Source organism: Leptonychotes weddellii, unplaced genomic scaffold (genome assembly GCF_054177405.1).
Source record: "Leptonychotes weddellii isolate Sample4059 unplaced genomic scaffold, ASM5417740v2 HiC_scaffold_1345, whole genome shotgun sequence".
Lineage (NCBI taxonomy): Eukaryota > Metazoa > Chordata > Mammalia > Carnivora > Phocidae > Leptonychotes > Leptonychotes weddellii.
In genome coordinates, this window is record NW_027714237.1 from 2,191 (window position 1) to 14,393 (window position 12,203).

Consider the following 12,203-nt stretch of genomic DNA (forward strand, 5'->3'; position numbering starts at 1 on the left):
CTGGGGCACCCCTTCCTGGTGAACTTCAGAGGACCTTGGATAAATAGGGGCTCCCTTGGTTTGACCTCAGACAAGAATGTAACTTCTGGGCAACCTGATGCCCTGCTTGGAGGTTTCCCTCAGTGGCGGACCTGGAGATTCTCCAAAAGCCTACAGGCTGGGATGTATTTTTGTGATATGAGTTAGCAGTGCTGAGGTTTGCCACAACTGAGGTGAGCGTGTTAGAAGTCCACTTTTCTTTTGTTCTCCTAGCCATGGAGGCAGACTCCATTAGAAGCTTTTCTTTTTAAATTAACATATAATGTATTATTTGTTTCAGGGGTACAGGTCTGTGATTCATCACTCTTAACACAATTCACAGCGCTCACCATAGCCCATACCCTCCCCAATGTCCATCACCCAGCCACCCCATCCCTCCCACCCCCCTCCACTCCAGCAACCCTCAGTTTGTTTCCTGAGATGAAGAGTCTCTTATGGTTTGTCTCCTTCTCTGGTTTCATCTTGTTTCATTTTTCCCTCCCTTCCCCTATGATCCTCTGCCTTGTTTCTCAAATTCCACATATCAGTGAGATCATATAATGATGTCTTTGTCTGATTGACTTATTTCACTTAGCATAATACCCTCTGGTTCCATCCACGTCACTGCAAAATGGCAAGATTTCATTTTTTTGATGGCTGCGCAATATTCCATGGTATATATATACCACATCTTCTTTATCCATTCATCTGTTGACGGACAGCCAGGCTCTCTCCATAGTTTGGCTATTGTGGACATTGCTGCTATAAACATTGGGGTGCACGTGCCCCTTCAGATCCCTACATTTGTATCTTTGGGATAAATACCCAGTAGTGCAATTGTAGAAGCTTCTTTCTTGGTGGTAGTAGGAATAAAAGTCAGAAACCCCCGGGGCTTAGGTGACAACAGGAGTAAGAAGACATCTCTTGCAATATCCTGGGTAGGCCTAGGTGGTGGCTCCAGCCCAGAGTGGTTAGCGTGGACAGAGATTGGACACCATCACAACAACTGAGACAAAACTCAATTTAGGGACCTCAGAGGCAAGGAGAAGGGGCTGGGTCCACAGATCCAGCATGGTGAACTGAGGGGAAGTATGGGAAAGATTCTGTCAAGAGGCATGAGACTGGGCGCCTGGGTGGCTCAGTTGGTTAAGCGACTGCCTTCGGCTCAGGTCATGATCCCAGGGTCCTGGGATCAAGTCCCACATCGGGCTCCCGGCTCAGCGGGGAGCCTGCTTCTCCCTCTGACCCTCTCCTGTCTCATGCTGTTTCTCTCTCGCTTGCTCTCTAATAAATAAATAAATAAAATCTTTAAAAAAAAAAAAAAAAAAAGGAGGCATGAGACTTACTCCCAATTCTATGAAAAGCTGTTGGTCTCTGCCCGGGCTTCTCCTTGCTTCACAGCTAGGCGGGTCCTTAAATGCAAAACTCAGAAAGAAGGGCATTCGAAATAGCAGGGTAGAGACGCCCTTCTCAGAGGTTATATTCAACATATGTTCAGTAATTGGGAGGAGAGGTTTGTTTTTTTTTTCTCTTTTGAGGGCAAGTCATGGACTCTGGTGGAATTTGGTGTCTGGAAGTGAATGCTGTCTGACTTTGGTTTTCCCTTTGGCTGTGTACCTAGCGTATGTCAGTTCCTGGAGCTGTGTCAAAGTCCAGAAGGTGGCTTTGGAGGGGGCCCTGGCCAGTACCCGCATCTTGCACCCACGTATGCCGCAGTCAGTGCGCTCTGCATCATTGGGACCGAGGAGGCCTATGACGTCATTAACAGGTACAGCCAAAGCAGCAGTACCGGACAGCCAGAGGCCCCCGCCTGCTGGCACTGCCCTGACCATTGCTGTCTCCTGCCTCCCACCTGTTTGTTTCTCAGAGAGAAGCTTCTTCAGTATTTGTACTCGCTGAAGCAACCCGATGGCTCTTTCCTCATGCATGTTGGAGGTGAGGTGGATGTGAGGTGAGTAGGGTTTTTCTCAGGCTGCCCCATCAGTAGATTCTAGAGCTTATCTGCCATTGGAGATGCCAAACCCAAGGAACAACATGGAAAACCTGCTGCTTTGTCTCACAGAATGACACGTAGAATGACGTGTCAGGGACACAGTTCATAATCATGGCAAACATGAGGCAGACGTCCTCAGGTGTCACTGTCCCTTGACTTCTTCTTTGTAAATGTCAAAATATAAGTAAGACAGGAACAAAATCAAATGCTTTGAAGAATCAAAAACTTACCTGGTTGGTAGAAAATGACATACCGTAACATAAAATAACTGTATAGTGTAACATAATCTTTCATCTCTCTGGGATAGGAAGGGAGAAGGAAGCCCAGTAGGGACCTAGTAAGTATTTTCTGAATGAATTTGATGAAATCATGAGAATGTCTATCACCTGCATGAGAGTCGCTTTGGGAGGTACAAAAACCCTTGGGGGCCAGTAGAGTGCAGGGAAATAGAAGTTTCAATAACTGATTAGAACCGGTTGGCTCAAAATTATTATTTCACTCTAGAATGATCTAATGTACCTAGCAAGTAGCTCACTCATCTGGCAGGAGATTACTGAAGCATATGGGGAATTCACTGACTCAGCCATTTCTCAAAGGTGGTGGATCATTGAAATTCTATGATAAATTCTTATTATTTAGTCAGAGAAATATGTTTTCTCGAGCTTTCTATAGCAAAGCCATCTTATTACCTTGTTTGTAAATGTGTTTAGCTTCCACACAAGTTGATTAATTTTCTGGCTTAACCATTGGTTTGAAAGTAAAGGGGGAGGAAAAAACCATGTAACGTGTCTATTCAAACCAAAAACCTGTTCTCCACTGGAAAACTGGTTTCTTAATAACACTTCCGACCCCAAACGTGTGTTTTTTTTTCCTCATGTTAAACAATTGTGACACCAACTAACCAGATTTAGCTCAGATTTCACAGGTTAAGGGCTCAGTCCCACAAGATCACCCCCACTTCAGATGCTTCCCCATGTTACCCACACTTCTGTCTGACTTGGCTACAAATCAGAGGTTCCCATGACCCCTCTTCAGGTTCAACAATTTGCTAGGAGGGCTCACAGAACTCAGGGAAACACTTTACTTACTGGTTGATTACAAAGGATATAAAGGATATAAATGGACAGCCAGATGAAGAGGTATATAGGGCGAGGTCTGGAAAGGTCTAGAGGGCAGGAACTTCTGTCCCTGTGAAGCTGGGGTATGACGCCCTCCAGGCAGTCACATGGATGCATTCACCAACATGGAAGCTCCTCAAATCCCGTCATTTAGGGTTTTTATGGAAGTTATCTTGTGTAGGCATGATTGATGAAATTGTTGGCCATTGCTGATTAACTTGATCTGCAGCCCCTCTCCTCAGGGGAGTGGGGCTGAGAGTTCCAACCCTCTAGTTCCTTTGGCAAGCAGCCCACCCTCCAGGAGTCACCTCATTAGCATAACGCAGGTGTGCTTCACCAGGGCTTGTTCTGAATAACTAGAGACTCTCCTGTCACCCCTGTCAAGAAGGAAATTCCAAGGGTTTTAGGAGCGCTGTACCAGGAATCTGGGAGAAGGCCAAATATATATTTTTATTATATCATACTATCCCAGTATCTGGTGTTAAAACATAAAATGAGGCATATTTAAAAAAATATAAGAGTTTGAGCAAAAATCTAGTCAAACTGGCAGCGTCTAACCCAGGAGATAGAAAGGTGCTCCAAGGAGCTACACAAAATGAGAGACTTTTATAGGCAGAAGGGACCAGGAACAAGGAAGTTATACTAGGCAAACAAGTGGGTAGTTATTGCGAGGTTACTTTCCTTTAGGGGACAGCAGGGTTCTATCAGGCAGATGACCTATCCAGTGCTGATCAGGTGCTTCCTGATTAACTGGTTTAAGACTTCATTTCCGGAGAGCTGAAACTATTACTAAGTTGCAGTTTGGTAAGGTGGGGCTTAGCATAAGTGACTCCATTTGGGGCCTGTTGTTTTGTGTTTAACCCTGTAAATGCCAACAAAGCCAATATAACTAATGAAGAAAAGCAGTATTGTGTTGACTCTTCTTAAGGAAAAAGTTAAACATTTTTTTCCCCCTCACAGACACTAGATTTTCATTTCTCTTCTACAGATAGTCCAACTGAATATGCACAATCTCAAAATTTAGCTTTTTAAAACTTCTGACATTGAGGCAAAGGCAGGTTCCTTTGGCATTGTATCACATACCTTTTTCAGATGTGAATATTCTCTGGCTTATTAGTTCCAGCATGAGTTTTTTCTGTGTTCTTATTTATATCTGCTAGACAAATGGTAGTAAACTTCGCCAGTAAAATCGATCCGTTCCACCCAAGAGCCCTGCAGCCATATCTCACCTGTACTCACCTGTATCTCACCTGTAAACTCCTCTGGTAATGTGCTCCCTTTCAGCCATGCTTCTCATTTGCATAGGGTCACAACGCCTCCTTGCTTTGCCTGGTTTCTAGTATCCTAGTTCCATCATTTCTTGCTTGGTATTTAATTGTCCTTTGCCAGAAAGTGTCAGCCAGGAGTCCAGAGTGCTTATTGAGTGGGTTTGACCAGGAGAGAAGCAGCAGTGACAGGCGGGGTGTGTGTGGGGGGGTGCCTTTGGGCATCTGGAGGCTAGCAGGTCTCATTCTGGGTTAGACAGAGTGGCCTCTTGATCTTTCCTGTCTGTCACGATTCCTGATAGTTTCTGGGATGAGCTTATTCAGGGGTTTATGGCACAGGTGATCAGACCGCAGTGCACTCCTAGCAAGCGCCATCCTTTCTCAGTTCTCAAGAAAGGAGGTTATTTATTACTGACCTCCTAATCTAGGTTATAGAATCTGGAGCATTCTGTGAGGGTAGGGGGGAGACAGAGACCCAGCATTTGCAGAAGTTGAGGTGACAGGGCATAGAGTGTGTTCAAGAAAGCAGTTTCGTGTTGCTGAAGTATAGAGGGCCTCATGGGCAGTAGAAGTGAAGCTGGAAGAACAGGCTGGGACCAGACTGAGGGATCCTGAAATCTTAAGAAGTGGGGGTTTAAGAGCAGTGGGAAGCCACGGACCAGTTTTAAGTAGGGAATGACGTGATTTGATCTGTATTTTATTAGAACTTCTCCTAGTTGCAGTGAATAGATTGTGGTGTTTTAGTCAAAGTCCTCTGACTTCAGGGCCGGAGGGAGGAAGACCAGGCAGGAGCTTGATCCAGGTAATGGTGACTTGGATTTGGGGTACAGCAGAGAGGATGGAGAGTAGTGAACAAATCTGAGAGATGTGATGAGCAGATAGAAGGAGAGAGGAAGAAACTGCATGAAAAAGATGCGTTTTGTTCCCCCGCTGTGAGATCTAGGACTAGTGGCTTCTGGCCTCAGCTCTCAGTTCTTCCATTTGTAAGAGGCAAACTACGTGGTTGGCCACCTCCCTACCTCAGAAGTTACGTTAAGGTTCAAGAGCAAATACTGGGGAACCCCTCTGAGAGGCTCAAAATCTGAAAGAAATGAGATCAGACCTCTGAGGTTAGCTTATGGTCAGTGATACTGTTTGGCACGCAGGACTCTCGCATGCTTCTGATTCCTGCTGGAGTAACTCGGCGTCTGCCGTGCCGCGGCCAGCGTGAGCAGGCTGATAAAAAGGCTGCTGTAGCAAAACAACGCTCGCAGCTTCCGCAGAGATTTTTTTGGAATACCTCCTAAGTTTGGCTTCGTAATTACGTCCATATTGAACGACATGGAAACTAGGCCCTCCTCTTTCCTCCCTTTTATATTCCTCAGGAGCCCTTAGAAAAAGGATCTGTAAGCAGAATTAGAACAAACAGTTTTTGTCTTCATCGTAAAATGGAGCTGAGATGCTGGATATTTGAAAAGGGTGTAGAAAGAAAGAAAACACAGTTTGTAGATATATTCTGTAATAGAGGGAGAAGCTGAAATAAAATGTGTCCTGAGAAGAATTAGGGCCGGCAGGATGGAATGGCAAGAATTATTCCAAATCAAGTAGGTTAACATTAAAAAAAAAAAAGTTCTCTTTCTTTTTCATTTAAAAGTGTGTGTGTGTGTGTGTGTGTGTGTGTGCATATACTGGTGGGGTGCTGGAAGTCAAAGCTCTTTTCTCTCTAAAGGCCTAAGGAAAGTGTCTAAGTGGACTCATCGATTCCTGTTCCTCTGTTCTGGACTAAGCAGCCATTAGGGTCTAGTGCCCTGCTTTGGAGTGTCTGTTGCAGAAAAAAGTATATAGTTAACCTTTAATGTGTCCATGTATAAACAGAAATCCTGGATCTAAAACATTACTGACGTCGAATGAATGAGCGTATCAGAAATAGCCGAATGACACCGCAGAAGTTTGGGAACCATGATAGGTCTTTGAAAGAAGAGCTAAATTCACTTTGGACATGAACTGATATGGCTGTTATTTCCTCTGATGTAGATTTGACCATGTGGAGGTAGGGAGACTAGAATGTCATGTCCTTTCACTGAAGTCACGCTGTGAGCAACTCTATCCAAATAGAATGTCAAACCTCTCAGTCGGAGACCCAGGAGGACTGACCGAGTGCCAAGAGGGGATTACAGCTTACCAGGCAGAGAGCAGTCTGCCTGAGTTCAGTGAACCTTATTTTAGCCCTTCCTTAAAGTTTAACGCTACCCCCATCTGTTTCTGTCCTTCCAGAAGTGCATACTGTGCCGCCTCCGTGGCTTCTCTGACCAACATCATCACTCCAGACCTCTTTGAGGGCACTGCCGAATGGATAGCAAGGTGAGAGCTGCCGGGATTTGTCCTGGCCTCTTGGAAAGCAGGTGGTTAAGATTCTGAAAATAAGGAAAATGAAAAAGGAGTGGAAGGGAATATAAAAATTACAAGAGATGGATTGGGGTTGTAGCGTCGTGCATTTCAAAAATACTTGAAAAGATTTCTTTTTTTCCCAAACTTTCTTCAATGTTGTATTATTGTGTAGATTGGCCAGGATCAAAACCTTGCTCAAACAGTACTTGTTGGCATCTAAATGTAATTTAACCAGTTTGGAGAGCAACTTGGTAATACCTTAAAGATGCCTTTGCTAATGACTCAATAACCCCACACCTACAGAAGCTCACACACCTGCATGAAAGAGACAAACATATGACTTGTTTGTAATGGCAAAAACCCAGAAACAGGTTAAATGTTCATAAGCACAAGATGGAGAAGCAAGTCGTGGTATAGTCACATTGCGGTATAAAATAGCAGTTAAAATGAACGAACCAGAGCTGTATGTGTCAAGATGGATAAATCTCAGAAACAACACTGAGTTAAAATAAAGGGTGTTAAAACATGCAGATTAGCACATTTACTTAAAATTTGAAAACACGCACAATAATTCTGTATTGTTTATAGAAAGAATCACATGTGGCGATATAAAAACATGCATGGGAAGAATAAGCACCAAATTCAGGATGGTGGTAACTTCTCAGGGAGAGCAGAGAAAATGAAATCGGGAGATGTCTATCCATCTCCACAGGAGACGTCAGCTGTATCTGTAATGGTTCATTTCTTTAAAATAAAAGAAAGACCCGAAGTGCATATGACTCAGTTAAAGCTAGGTGTTACATACATGTACGTTCTATGTATTATTTGCTATACTTTCCTAGATGCTTCAAGTATCTCGTGATTTAAAAAAAAGAAAAGGAAAGGTATAGTAGATACCTTTGTACTATTACGGAATGATATCCAAGCTTTATTATTTTGTTTTTTACATTTTTATTCTTACCAAAGTAGTACCTATTACTGTGAAAATATAATTTACAGGTAAATCAGATGGTAAACTATGATCATATTTACTTTCCTATATAATTTTTATTTCCCTGGAATTAATCATCACTTCTTTTTTAAAATGTATACATCATGAATTTATTCCCAAATTTTCTGCCAGAGCTATAAAATCACTCTCAATACAGTCAAATACTTTAGGTAATGTATCAGTTCTCGTGTGTGTGTGTGTGTGTGTGTGTGTGTGTGTATTTTGAGTTCTCCTTCCTGGAGCCCTCTGCCCTCCCGCTTCTGTCTGGACAGATTGCTCTCAGCATGCTGCACAGCAGGCATCCAGAAGCTTCCTTTCAGCATGAAATTCACTTCACTTCTCTCCTTTGTTGAAGCCTCTGCCCTCCTTTTTCTTGGCTTACTTACATGTTTTAATGAAGCACATACTCCAGTAGATCCCAAAAGAGAGCACTTAGGAGGTGAATTTTTAAGATTGTGCATAATAGTTATTCTAGTCTCACACTTGACTGAGATTTTATTTGGTTAGAGATTTCTAAATTGGAAACTGTATAAACTGTATTCCTTTGGAATTTTTTAGCATTCCTCCATTATCTTTTGGCTTCCAGTGTCATTGTGGAAAAGGCTAACAATAATAACAACCAACATTTACTGAAGACCTGGCATGTAATACTCACTGGTAAGGTAGCTATAGTTTAGAGATCGAGAGTATAGGCTTTTGAGCTAACCTGCCTGGGTTTGGATCTTTATTATACTTTCTCTGTCTCAGTTAAGAATTCCCATCTTTTTATTCATTACAAGTGTATTTTTTTCCCATCTTCCTGAGGTAAATATATAGTTATAAAATCTGCTTTAAAATTCTTGTGTGGTAATTTCAACATGTGGGTAATCTTGGAGTTGGCATGCCACATTTTCCTGATTCTGCATATGTCAAGTAATTTTTGGATTGTATCTTAGACATGGTGGTGTTATAGTGTAGAGATTGGATTCTGTTAGATTGCTCTAAAGAGTGTTGATGGCTTTGTTTTAGCAGCAACTCGGTTAGACCCAAAGTGCGGATTGTCGTACGTGCTCTGGGCATCAGTTCAGCAATTTGATCAGTTCTTGGGTCACAGGCTGCTTTTAGTTTGCCTAGTGCATGTGTGCTCCGGAGTCAGGTAGAAACGTCAGTGACGTTTAAACACGGAATTTGGAGTTTGCCTTCTCTGGCTCTCCTCTTTCTGGTATTCCTCCTCCGTTTCTGTCAGCCTGGTTCTTCTTACCAGAAAAATGGTGGGCTCTCTATTCCTTTCGGCTGCCCTCCACTGACTTCCACCACTGGCCAACTGCAGCCATCCTCAGGGCTAGCTGGGAAGAAAAAAAATAGGGTGGGGGAGGGAGGAGCCTGCCTGCCTGCTGTTGTCTGCTCCAACCATTAAACCCCACCAGAACCTGCCTGCCTCTTTTCAGTCTACTAAGACCTCGGGAAAAGTTGTTTCTGTGTATTTTGTCCAGAGTGCGTAGCTAGTATTTGCAGGAGGATTGGTTTGTTAGGCACTTACTAGACACGGAACTCTGACTACCTGGGTTTGAATCCCAGTTTTGTCACTTTTAGTAGCTTTGGACAAGTTATTTCTCTTCTCCATGCCATAGTTTCCTTGGATGTCAAATGGTGGGATATTGAATTTGATGTTAAGCTGAAATGCAAGGAATTTTTTTTAAAGATTTTATTTATTTATTTGAGAGAAAGAGAGAGAGTATGAGAAGGGGAGGGTCAGAGGGAGAAGCAGACTCCCCGCTGAGCAGGGAGCCTGATGCGGGACTCGATCCCGGGACTTCAGGATCATGACCTGAACCGAAGGCAGTTGCTTAACCAACTAAGCCACCCAGGCGCCCTGAAATGCAAGGAATTTAAGTGGCCAAAACCTGTTATGGTAACCACTGCCTCCCAGTGCCATTGTATTCCCAATCCATTGTGTGTGTGTGTGTGTTTAAGATTTTATTTAGTTGATGGGGAGAGAGAGCGTGCACAAGCAGGGGGAGCGACAGGCAGAGGGAGAGGGAGAAGCAGGCTCCCCATTGAGCAGGGAACCCGATGCGGGGCTCGATCCCAGGACCGTGGGATCATGACCTGGGCCGAAGGCAGACGCTTATGTTTTGTTTCTCTTTTTCTCTGTCCCACCGTATCACCCTCCCTAGAAATTTTTTGGACTCTTTATTCTTGCTGTTTAGAAACTTCATGCTGATGAACCATGATACGGATTTTTTTTTTTTAATTTCTTTTGGCACTCAGCAGGTATATTCAATCTGGAATTGCATATACTTTAGTTCCAAGAATCTTCATTATATTATTTCTTTGATAATTTCTTTCCCTCTGTTTTCTGTGTTTGCTGTTTTTATAACCTCCTATAAGTAGGGTTGGTCTTCTAATTTTTCAAATTATTTTGCCTATCAAGACTCTTAATCTTTCTTTTTTTTAAAATTTTTATTGTTACGTTAATCACCATACGTTACATCATTAGTTTTTGATGTAGTGTTCTATGATTCATTGTTTGTACACAACACCCAGTGCTCCATGCAGAACGTGCCCTCTTTAATACCCATCACCAGGCTAACCCATCCTCCCACCCCCTTTCTTATTGTACTTTCTGAGAGATTCCCTTACCTTTTATTTTCTAATCCTTCTGTTGAGTTTTTATTTCTGCAATTCTATTTTAAATTTTCCAGAGCTTATTTTATTCTCATTAATAAAAGAAATACTTTTTTATATACTCTCCTGTTCTTGTTTCAGGCATATTTTATTCTTGAAGTATTTTTATCTCATGTAGTATTTTATCTAAAAAGTTTCCTTCTGCTCCCTATGTTATTTCTCCAGCTTATTTTTGTGTGTCTGTTCTGGTCTCTCTCTTCCGTATTAGAGACTGCTGAAATGTCTGGGGTTCGTATTTAGGAGCCAAGTGCTAAAAAGCTGGTGGAGAGCTATGTGTGCCAGGATTCAGCCTTTCACCCCATTGGGGTTTTTCCCTTGGGTTCATCAGCTTCCATTGAGGAGGATCTTCCAGATTCCTGGTTGGGGTAGGAAGTTGGCAGCCAACTTTGTGAAATACTAGGAGGGGTTCAGATTATAGATTCTCATGCAATCCCCTGCTCAGTGTGATGCCTCCCTCCTGCTCTCAGCTGTGCTGGATATCCTGGAGTTCAGACCCTCTTGATTAAACCCCTGGAACCCCCCATCTTCTGCTAGGTACCTAGGGGTCTAATTGATTCTTACATACATTTGCAGCCAATTAACTTGTTTCCACCTCATGTGGCTTCTCGAGGTGTCCTGTGCCTCCAGTAGGTCCTGGTCCTTCCACAGAGCACATCACCCTGCTTTCTGTTGCCTCCTGCCCTGGGCTGGAGGGCAGGTCTCTCTAATCTGTTAGGTCCGTTGCTTCTTATCTCTCTCCTTTCCTGGCTTTTGAAATTTTGTTATCTCCTGTCTGTGTTCATATCTTCTCCTATGCTCTTTACCTTTGTGGGTTTATCCCTTTTGAAATTCTTTTTCTTTCCTTTTACTGGGCTCTTGTGCTCAATCTGTTAGGTTTAGCTAGAAGACACTCCCGAAGAATTTTACTAAATTTACTAATTTACAGTGATTATAATTGCTCCCATGCATATAAAAGGGAGGAAAAGCAGAATGTAAACCATGTGCATTCGCACGTCTGTGTGTGTGTGTGTGTGTGTGTTTGGAGAGAGAGAAAGAGAAAGAGGCAGAGGTGCACAAACCGACAGCGGTCACTGCTGGTGACAGGGACTGGGGGCTAGGGTGGGCAGGAGATTTACTTCTCATTATTTGTTCTTTAACAGTATCTGGTTTTTTAAAGATTTTTTTTTTTTTTTTAATTTATTTGAGACAGAGAGAATGAGAGAGACAGAGAACACATGAGAGGGGGGAGGGTCAGAGGGAGGAGCAGACTCCCTGCAGAGCAGGGAGCCCGATGCGGGACTCGATCCCGGGACTCCAGGATCATGACCTGAGCCGAAGGCAGTCGCTTAACCAACTGAGCCTCCCAGGCGCCCAGTATCTGGTTTTTTAAATTCAAAATGTTTTTTGAAAGGTAAGTTACATTAAGAAAAATGCTAAGAGGTCCCCGGCATGTCCCTTACCCATCAGACTCTTCACAACTATTACTACGCTACATGCGGCCAAACGTGAGAGAAGGAACATTCGCCGCTTGGGGGTGGGGGGGTGGGGGGCGGGCGCCAGGGTCCTGGGACAGAGGTGCTGAGGAGTCTGTGCAGGGAACAGTAGCCCGTTTTTGACTTGGCACTCTACACTGTGATGTCCCTGGGCCCGGGGACTGCTCTGAAAAAGGCCTGTGAGTTCCCAAGATGCCAGGCCTCTAGGGAGAGGTGCCTGGAAGACGGGCAGGATTACTGCTTCTTTTCACTTCCGTCCAGAAGTTCTGCCAAGTTTTAGAGTAAGTGCTCCTCCCCCTGTGCACCTGTTCT

The 12,203-nt window shown here is 43.5% G+C and overlaps 1 protein-coding gene across 1 annotated transcript; it reads left to right on the top strand.

Annotated features, from left to right (window-relative positions):
* Positions 1–1,489: 1,489 nt before the first annotated feature.
* Positions 1,490–6,779, top strand: LOC102737801 (protein farnesyltransferase subunit beta). The gene is made up of 3 exons (XM_081809770.1): positions 1,490–1,786; positions 1,886–1,969; positions 6,648–6,779. Exons 1-3 carry the CDS (start codon positions 1,599–1,601, stop codon positions 6,736–6,738), a joined length of 363 nt encoding a protein of 120 aa, XP_081665896.1. The 5' UTR covers positions 1,490–1,598; the 3' UTR covers positions 6,739–6,779.
* The last annotated feature ends 5,424 nt before the right edge of the window (positions 6,780–12,203 follow it).

Bases quoted from the DNA above. Each gene is read 5' to 3' on its own strand.
- LOC102737801 (XM_081809770.1), top strand. From the start codon at position 1,599: ATGCTGTCTGACTTTGGTTTTCCCTTTGGCTGTGTACCTAGCGTATGT. The intron at 1,787-1,885 runs GTACAGCCAAAG...TTTGTTTCTCAG, and splicing joins GCCTATGACGTCATTAACAG to AGAGAAGCTTCTTCAGTATT. The intron at 1,970-6,647 runs GTGAGTAGGGTT...CTGTCCTTCCAG, and splicing joins GGAGGTGAGGTGGATGTGAG to AAGTGCATACTGTGCCGCCT.